This window comes from Homalodisca vitripennis, unplaced genomic scaffold (assembly GCF_021130785.1).
Source record: "Homalodisca vitripennis isolate AUS2020 unplaced genomic scaffold, UT_GWSS_2.1 ScUCBcl_14098;HRSCAF=24680, whole genome shotgun sequence".
NCBI lineage: Eukaryota > Metazoa > Arthropoda > Insecta > Hemiptera > Cicadellidae > Homalodisca > Homalodisca vitripennis.
The window spans coordinates 2,773-13,296 of record NW_025790220.1 but is presented as its reverse complement, the minus strand read 5'-3'; the positions used below and the strand labels follow the sequence as shown (position 1 = coordinate 13,296).

General features: G+C 36.5%; 1 protein-coding gene across 1 annotated transcript; it reads left to right on the top strand.

The window, feature by feature from the left end:
• Positions 1–253: 253 nt before the first annotated feature.
• LOC124375134 (probable 39S ribosomal protein L23, mitochondrial) lies at positions 254–9,355 on the top strand. Its single transcript, XM_046833243.1, has 4 exons — positions 254–379; positions 2,738–2,943; positions 8,292–8,365; positions 9,132–9,355. Exons 1-4 carry the CDS (start codon positions 366–368, stop codon positions 9,258–9,260), a joined length of 423 nt encoding a protein of 140 aa, XP_046689199.1. The 5' UTR covers positions 254–365; the 3' UTR covers positions 9,261–9,355.
• The last annotated feature ends 1,169 nt before the right edge of the window (positions 9,356–10,524 follow it).

Below are 10,524 nucleotides of genomic sequence, written 5' to 3'. Positions count from 1 at the left end.
GCCAGGTTCTGTTAAATATTTTTAGTTTTAAGGGTGCTGTAGAAGTGGACAGTGATGATTCGTACCATTTTAATTCCTCGTGCCTGTACTGTACTGGTAGTTTGGCACGGTGGGTCGAGCAAATAACGCGTCCATAAAAAAAATCTCGGAGCGAATTAGCGAAAGCTAAAATCTTCATTCAGTGGTCTGGTGTCTGCTGTTAACATTCTGTTGACTGTCCAGATGAATTTGTTTTGCTGATTGAAAAAAAAGAGTGAAGTGAGAGACGAGAGTGAGAGACCGACCAACAGACCGATGATAAAAATTGAACAATTATCTACTAGATTCTAAATGTAAAAGTATTATAATTTGTCTCATTTATTAAAATGTCGACCAGATGGTAAGACCATATTATTTTAGAAACTTGTCTATTTTTAATAATTTCTATACTTAGGCTATACCAAACGACATTATTATGATTCGATGTATGCCTTAACATGTAGGAGAGGTTAGTTTTGGTTAGCTGATAAACTTATAAGATTTCCAGTAGAACATTGACTTTAAACAGTTACCTAAAACCACATTACACATTTCCTTTAATACTTTCATTTCTACATTGAATTGTCAGGTGCTAACATATGATTGCTATACAATTAATGTTCAGGCCTGTAGGCTACCTATCTAATTGATCTTTAGCCCAAATAGCCTATCGGAGACAAACATATGCAATGAGACCTCCTATAATTATAAATTTTTCATTAGTTGCAATAAGCTTGGGATAGCCACAGCCTTTCTGCTTCCTCCTTTTTCTATTCACTTTCTAAGCATTTTTCTTATGGAAATCAGATATATTCTCAATATAAACACAATATCAAAACTGTTATTCAAGCCAGCTCTAAAACTGAAGAGCTGTTTGAAACCAGTGAAGATCACAATATTCCACTGTGTTTGCCATGAATCTACAAAATCTCATATAGTTACGGATTAGTCTACAATGGGGAGACCAGATGTTTAATATTTATATAAGTGAGTAAACACACAAAAAGATTCCACAGTAATTGTGAACTTAATGGCCGGAGTGTCAAGATTCATGTTTTACATTATTAATCTATTGCGAATCTATATTAATCGTCATCCTGAACAAAACAATATAAGGCTTTAAGGGATGCAAATGACAAGTTACAAAGCTATAGAACATTAAAAGTTGCTGCTGATGTCAGCCGTTACGTCATCTTGGATACGTAAAATAACAATAATGTTGAAATTAGGGTAATTTGACCCAAATGGGTAGGGTACGAAAGCGGACCCGGTTTTTTATATCGAAATTGGCCAACAATAATTTTTTAATCACAACCATTGATATAATCAATCGATACTGATTAATTATTTTGAACTATTAACTTAAATAATCTATATCAATATCTGTGTAAACACTTTAAAATAATACACGTAGGGTAATATTTCAATTTTACATAAGTAATTTTGATTATTAATAATGGCAATCAATTTTAAAAAACTAAACGACATTGCTTTGCAGGCTTATCAGATGATAAGACATGTTTTTCGTGGCTTCAACATGTTGGACTTGTACCCAAAAACCTATTATGTGAAATTTGTGGGAAAGAAACAACTGTAACTGTGAGAGGAGCAAATATGGTCGTCTTCAGTTTTGCTAATTTTGGTTATAATAATTTGTTTGATCACTGTAAATATTAAATTAATATTTTAATTTAAAACATATGATTGTTATTGAGGACTATAGGTACTTTTATATCGATGATAGTATAAGATTTGAGATGCAACTATTAGGTATCGATGACTACATTCTTCGATATAAAAAACCGGGTCTGCTTATCGTACCCTACCGGACCCAAATAATAGACTTCTTAAAATATAGGCTTTACAAGAATGAAAGTTCATATCAGCCCGACACAAGTGCCTCCGGCCATCAGCGAATCGTCATTATTCGTCATTATCTGGGTTAGCTTTAATATGTGATCTAAGGAAATATCATTTTTTTATATTGAATGTAAAATGTCAGGAAGTTTTCCGTAGTTAAGTCTAAAATCTACAGTAAGCTCTGATTCTTTCATGTCCCTTTATTGGCTGAACATTAGCGAAGCCTATTTCTCAAGGGGCGGGTAAAATTTCATTCTGTCTGTCTGTCCACATGATATCTTGAGAACGACTGATCTATAGACTTGAAGCTTCATTTCTGTATAAGCTACCTTGAGTTGATGATAGTTCATGTCTCACTTCATGGGCTGAGTGTTAGTGATAATATTGTTTACAGTGGTATTTCGGGAAATCATCATGACAAGAAGAAAATAAATAACAGAATAAATTAATTTCAAACAAATTGAGTACAATTGTATGACATTTTAAAATGTCACACAATAGTAACACAAGTAGCCTGATGAAATGGTGGTGTGGCATAGTTCTACCTTGTCATAATTGAAAAGAAACTTAATTTCTCATATAAGAGTGTCTCAAATATGGTGGAAGCTGATATAAACAATATTTATTCAGAAAGACTACAGTAAACTGTCAAGTAAATGTAATTATTTAGAAATATGCTAAAATGATAGTTAGAATATTTTACTTCTAATACTTTAAACTCTTTAGACACCGTATGACAACATTACTGTAATAGTCTTCTTGTTCACTCTCTAGATTGTCGGCAGGCTCTCAAAGGATGAGTTTATCACTGATCATAATATAATAAAGTAATTAAAATCTATGTGCACTTTTTTACCAGGTATCCTATTTACCAGAAGGGCAATCCACAGTTGAGGGTATATCTGCCAAATTTCTTCATGAAGCTAGTACGTCCAGATTACAAGCAACCACCAAATATAGTAAAGTTTATTGTATCAAATGAGATGACAGATCATGACATAAAAAACTACATGGAAAAGATATACAATGTACCTGTGGCCCATGTGAGATCAACCATTGTTACAGGTAAACATTTAAAATTGAACAGAAACCTGGTTATTCAACAAATTTGTTAGAAAAAATAAAATAAATTTGCATTAATGTTAATAAAAGTATGAATAATTTCATAACCGAATTTCGGTTTCTTAAGTTATTTGGTAATATTCTTAAAATGAATACAATTCTTTCTAGAATAAAAATGCTTTATTCCTTTTTCAAATATATCTGGTTTCAAATCAAAATTTATATATCATTCAATAGTTATAGATAAACGCTTATATATTACTAATGTTTCTGAAAATGACAGAGTTTAACAAATTTGTAATGTATGATTCATTGAAAGTATCAAATATCTAAACTTTTCATTGGGGCATACTGTTATGTGAGTTTAAACCACAGTAAATATTAATTAGATTGCTACAGTGAAATTTTTCTTGCTTCTTACTCTTCATTTTGAATTATCTTGTATCTATCATAAAATGTATGAAGTTTTTCTTTTGTATTTTAAGTATTCATTTAAATAGATTATTACTTTAAAATAATTTAATTTAGTATAGGTTAAACATTTTTTGTTTTTTATATTTAGAGAATAAGTTAATAATTTACCACAACTTTATGGTAACTTTACTTTATGGTACCACAACTATTGTAAATTTTCTGTATACAATATGAGGTTGAGTGGTTTTTTTTCCCCCCTCAGGAGGAAATGCGTTACGCACCTAGGGTCTCCGCTTTAGAGCTCCCCGTGTGTGGGACTCCCTTTTCTTCTCTTTCTCTACCTTCCTCCTTCCTCCATCTTCTTTTACCTCATGATCCTCTCAACCATTTCTGTCACCATGTCCCACTGATCTTGGCTTTCAATCATCTTAGTTATGATGTTGCCACTCGTCAGGATGCCAAGCTCCACCAAGTACGGTCTTCTCAGCTGGTCCCACCTCTCACAATCCAGTATGGTATGCTCTGCCGTGTCTACATCCTGACAGTATCTGCAGTTCTCGGATTCTGTTTTCTGCATACGAAATAGGTATTTTTGGAAATCCCTATATCCAGAGAAAAAACTGTATAAGGAAGCAATTCGGTTCGCCATGTCTTCTTTTGACCCACTGAACAACATCAGGGATGAGAGTCCTTGTCCATGCTCCTTTCTGACTGCTTGACCATCTTTCTTGCCACTGATCTAGTAGCCTATTCTGTGCTTCAGTAGTTTCCATGCCATTATGCCGATGTACTCTTTCCGCGGCTTTTATGCTTAGTGGTGGGACACTTGCTATGACAAATGCTGCATCGGCTGTAATGGTGCGGTAACCACTGCAGACTCTTAGAGCCATTTTTCTTTGTACTTGATCTAATGTACTTCTTGCTCTTGCTGAGTTTAAAGCTCTTGTCCAGACTGGGGCTGCATAAAGAGCGATCGATTCAACAACTGTTGCCAGCAATCTTCGTCTACTTGGACTGGGCCCCTGTATATTCCCCATAAGTCTGCTAAGACAGCCAGCAACTTAAGTGCATTTCTTAGAGACTTCGATGTGGACTTTTAATGATCTTCTATGGTCTAACCAAACTCCCAGGTATTTGAGCCTTCTAGTAGGTTTGACCTCAATTCCATTGACCTCAAATCTAATGTCCAAGAGTACTCTTCTGCCTGCCATAACTATAGCTTCTGTCTTCTCAGGTGCGATTGCTAACCCATGATGTTGTAAACAGGTACTGATCTGACTGATGGCTCTGTTCGCCTTATTCATAAGGAGTCGCTCTGATGAGGCAATCACAACTAAGTCATCATATCAAGTCAGCATATCACACCAGGGATACACCTTCTGAGAAAGGAAGTCTGAACACCCTGTCATAAAGCAAGTTCCATAAAGTGGGTCCCAGTATTGAGCCTTGAGGTACTCCACTGGATGTTTCCATCTCTACGAAATCTTACTCAGTCTTCACAAGTATACTCCTGCCCTTTAAGTACTGTTGAATCACTCTTCTTAGGTACGCTTCGATTCCCCTAGACTTCATTATGTCTAATATCTTCTGCCATGATGCACTGTTGAAAGCATTCCGGATATCTAGGGTAATTACTGCCGGGATTTGTCTGGTCTGTGTGGTGCCACTTGCAGCACGATCCACCAAGTTTAAAACTTTCTGGACAGCGCTCACCGTAGACCAGCCCTCCCTGAACCCAAACTGGTTCTCAGAAAGACCACCAGTTCTTTCCAAATCTGCTTTCAGTCTGCCCAGAAGTAAATGTTCCAGCAGCTTCCCAAACGTATCCAAAAGGCATAGCGGTCTGTATGACGTGGGTATATAGTTCGGCTTTCCCTCTTTTTTCAAGAGAACCAGTCTTGTTTTCTTCCACTCTGATGGGAAATCTTCATTGAGAAGGACATGATTCATAGCCTGAAGGACTTTCTGAGGCTGGCTCTTAGCTGCAACTATAACAGCCTCTGAGGGGATGCTGTCCGACCCTGGGATCTTCTTGGTCTTCATTCTCTTGAGAGCATCTTCAAGTTCTGCCTCAGTGAAAGTTGGAATGTGTGTTGCAGCAATCTCCTCATACATTACTTGAGGATGCTTCGGGAACAAACTATCCGCCACTTGTATAATCATTTCAGAGGATAACATAGGGAGCGACTGTCCAAACCTTTTCATGACTATCCTGTACCCGTTCCCCCATAGCGCAGCTTCATTGAATTTAAAATTCCTTTGTGAAGTTCTCTTTTTGCCTCTGCTACTGCTATTTTAAAATGTTCAGGAGCCCTTCCTCTGGTTCGCTTATTTTCCCTTGTCAGAATTCTGCGTGCCCTGAGGCATGTTCTTCTCAGGTCTGCAATTTCCATCGTCCACCAGTAAGCTGGTTTTCTTCTGCCACGAACGTCCTTTGGCTTGAGACTTTCCCTACATGGGCTTTTAACTATCCTAGTCAGTGAGGTCGGATCACACACTGAAAATCTGCTGAGCTTCTGATGAATTGCTTCCTTAAGTCGCACACAACCTGCATTATCAACTCGCCAGCCTTCTACATTCTGTGATACTCCTTCTTGCCTGCTCGCAAATTTTACCTCTATGCATTGATGATCACTTAATGTTACTGTTTCTAGGATTTTCCAGGACTCCAATTTTCTTTGGACTCTCTCTGCACAAAAAGTAATATCCAACCTTGAAGTGGCTTCTCCTCTCATAAACGTTGGAACCTGCACAATCAGATTTTTCTCAAGCTGGCTTCCGCTGAACTTCTCTCCGTTGATATATAGTACTCTGGTGTCATCCGTACTTTTGCCTAGTATGCCTCCTCTGCCTCAGCCTCAATGAGTTGCTTGATTTGGGTGTTATCCATACCCTCTTTGATACCACTGCGTATTGTCTCTGCCTTGGTTATAGACTGTCTGGTTTGAGTTGCTACTGTTCGCTTTTCAACAATCTCATGAGTCAGTGCCTCTGGTGGTAGCTTTCCTGCCTCCTTCTCTTTTATTTCTTCCTCCAGCCAAAACTAATACAGAGGTAAGACTTTGGAGATCTTCACTGCATTTCTTAATATCTTTTTTGGTTTTTGGGTTATACTGTATCAGCTTTTGCAGATCGCTAACCCTCTTGACCATTCTGTGCCAAAGTAAGTTTCTCTCCCTGGTTACCGTTCTACTGTCCCTAGGAGATTCTTCAACTTTTCTCTTCTTGCGACTTGATGGTGTAGAAAAATCCTGCCTATCCAGAGAACGAGTCCTGTCTTTTCCAGGCGGGGATCTTCCAATGCTCTTTCGTCTTGGGTGTTACAACAAGAGATTTTTCTCAAACTCTTTTCTATCTTCGTGCTCCCTGACTGCAGTTGGTTCATTTAACTCTTCTGAAGTTCTCCAATCCTGGTTGGGATACTCCGTCAATTCCCTTCTGTCTCTCGCTTCACATGTCACAAAAGATCTGGTAGGGGCCAAGTGGTCCACCCCAGCCACACCAGTCTGGTTCACCATAACGCACAGTTGGCTCCCCCCAAAATCCTTGGAGCCAGCACCGACCACAGAGGCTTTCACCCAATCGGAATCGGCGACGGGATTCTCCTCACCTAAGAGGGTACCTGCTTGGGGTAATATGTTGACCTGTGCACTCTCCATATTTTGTTTGACATCGGGGTTCCTTCCCCTAGCTGGTTTTGGTCCACCCCGAGTATTTAATTTCCTCGGTACCACTCATATCTGGGAGGCATTCCCCGATCCGCCACCTAGGGAGGTGCCTGGTAGGGGACCAGCAAACCCCCGCGGGAGATTGAGTGGTAGAGAGGGCTTAATAGCCCTAACTCCACCTCTTTAATAAAGGCATTTTTCATTTCATTAGATTGCTGGTGATCTAGCCCATCCGCAGGTCATGTTGCTGTCTCCACTAGGATGTAAATGTTACTTAGGATAAGAAGTTAGGAAACCCCTAATATCACTTAGTCCTCATAGCACTTAAAACCTTTGCACTTGCTTCCGGAGTATAGTATTTTCAGGATGGGTAAAGTTGGTGGTTGGATCCATCTCCTGATGAGATCCCCATAAGAAGTTTTTTGGGCTCTGTATCTCAGTCACCTTGGAAACAGGAGGGTAATTCTGTTTCAGCCTCTTCCAGCCAAAGCAGGTAGGTAGTTTAGGGTAGCAACAGCCTTTAACACTAAGCGAGCTCTATCCATTTTAACAGTTATCCTCCACAGTAACTAAACCTATTCCCTCTTACCCCAATATCTAAATTTGAGGTTAGTGATGTACCACTCCTGGATATCCGTGGGGTAACTTTGGAATAGTGGCACATCGGTTTTTGCTGCACTCTGCAAAACTTAACGTCTGGGGATGTTTTCACTTTAATCGCTCATAATTTGTTTCTACTTCTGAGCTTTCCACACACCTCAGGCACTTCTTTTAAATATAAGAAGGCCAGTATTGATTTTCATGCTTTATTTGATTGACAAAATTCTATATAGCTCTTTGATAAAATGGTTTGGTCCAAATTCCTTTTGAGAGGAAAAATAAAAGAGTAAATTAACTTTCATCAATTAAATTTTCTAATACAGATATTTTTCACTCTTTAAAATACACTGGCAAAAATCCAGTAGCTGATCATTCTAATAAAGTAAACAAAATTAACAAATTGAATTAAGATTCAATATCCAGTCTCGCAAGAGATTGTTTCAGCCAACATAATTCTCAATCGTTATGAAAATAGCATAATGTTATAATCGTTAATTTAAATTTATGAATAATCGATGACAACAAATTCCATAACTCCACGATGATTGTGATTTTTTCCTGAATTGAGGACCATTCTTTTTCTGTATGTACTGATAGAAACAGAAATAACTTATATATTATTTTTTTTCATATTTAACTGAAAATGAACTTTAAGTAATTGAATTCCAGGTGAATTCAGGAGAGCTGGTGTTGATGGGTACGTAGTGAAGGATGATGACTTCAAGACTGCTTATATTACATTAGTAAGTTATGACAGTTGTTCATTATTTAAATACATTTAAATCTAAGTTTTTGCATATATAACCCTTCAGTTATCTAACAATAAAGACATCAAATGGGTTTATCGCTATACATAGTCAGTAAATGTAATTTACACATTTAAACCTACCCAATTACAAATTCTATTATTAGGATTGTTTCAGCAATAGTAGGTGTAGTGGTTCATTACAGTGCAATAAATATTAATAACGCTTTTAATAACATAAAATATTTAAAAGAAACCTTAAAGCATACTTGATGGACAAGGCTTTATATTCATTAGATAAATATTTTGATTTGCAAGTCAGGTATTTTTATTTTAGTTTTATAATAGGCTTATTTTTATATTACTTTTTAGTTAGTTTTAACTGACACTATTCAAATGTTGTAACTAAAACGAATAAAGATGTTTTGACTTTGAGTTTTTTACATGTTTGAAATTCCATTAAATTTCCAAAGACCACAACTTTGAGTAAGAGGTAAACTCAGTTCATTTTTACAACTAAATGATTTCAAATAATTAAAGGTTACTAAGACACTCATGAACATTTGTCCGTATTTAATCATAGCCAAGGCAGATGTGTTTTAAAAAATTACAATGTTCCTATCTTGAATCTATTCTTAGTAGATATTTTTTAACAGGAATTTTTAATAAATATTTGTTATTTACCAAAACTTTTTGCAGAAACTACAGAAAATATTCTGCATGAATTTTTCATATTATTTAATTGCAATTTTTTTATATTTCAGCCGCTTGGAGAAACATTTGAGTTTCCAAACTTGTTTCCTGAAAAAGTCAAAGAGAAGAAAGATAAGGATGAACAAGAAACACAAGAAGCTGCTAAACAAGGATTTAAGAAGTTCTTGGAAAAAAAATAAAAACAGGCCTGGACTTCCTGGGTGGTACAGCGTTTAATGTACAAATATAGTGTATTATTTAATATTTTTGTAAATATAGTAAATTATTGCTATCACGGGATTGTTTCATTACCTTAATGTTTTACCATACATTATAGGCCATAAGTTTTCAATGTTTCAATTGATTTTATTTATTTAATATATTACTTCTTTTAAAGGTCTAGACAAACTGGAGGATTGCATTGCTCTTAAAATTGAAATGTACAATATTGTGTTTTCAATGTGACAATGTATGTAATTTTTACCAGTAATAAATGAGTATCATTGAGTATCAATGTTGTTTTTTTTGTTGAAGCAACATATATCAGAGTATTGCACACACAGATTGCGCTATGACCCCAAAATCAGTAGGGTTTTTCCTTGGATCAAGACGATTGTGTCGCAAGTTTCTAGGACTTTTCAGAATAGTTATCACATAGACAGACGGATTGACCCTAAAACCAGTAGGGGTTTTCTTAGGACCAAGCGGAATATATGTACCAAGTTTTAGGTCTCTAGTATCCTTTTACCAAGAGTTATCACACAGACAGACATTGGCTTCATTTTAAGAATTATGTGTTGAGTACTTGATAGTAACCTTGACATGTGACAATCAGTTGCACTGGTGTGACACCATTCTTGCTCACAGGTCAGTACATTGTTGACAGTGCGATAGAAGTCAGTGGTGCACAAATTTTAGGTTTTATCTTTATGTTAATAACATTTCAAACAACCAATTGTAGTCAATCACGCATGTGTACATAATTCACTGTAGGTTACCTTTAGTGGTCCGAGTAGGAACCACTGAAGGTAACCTACAGAAAATTTTTGTCCTTCAAAAGAGACATAAGGAGTGGGTGACATCTTGGTCCAATGGACAGCTGCAGAGAGTAATATAAAACTCTCAAGATACTAACATTCACTGCATTCTATAACCTAGCTGCTGTTCTGCATATCAACGAGATTTAGCTATCAACAACAAGTAGTGTACAAACACACACCAGACATGCATCACAAAATATCCTATCCCTTCATCGTACAGCATTGTATGAAAAGAAGCCATCCCATGTTAGACATAAAACTCCACAATGGTTACTGAGATGTCTCAAGGGCAACAGGACAAAGAAGAACATAAAGAGACCATTCTATATTCAACAGTATCTATGAACATTGTATGTTTTTATCCAGCATACATTTGAATTTGTTTTAACTTGAAAATCTTTACAAGCAAGAGTGTCGAGAACAG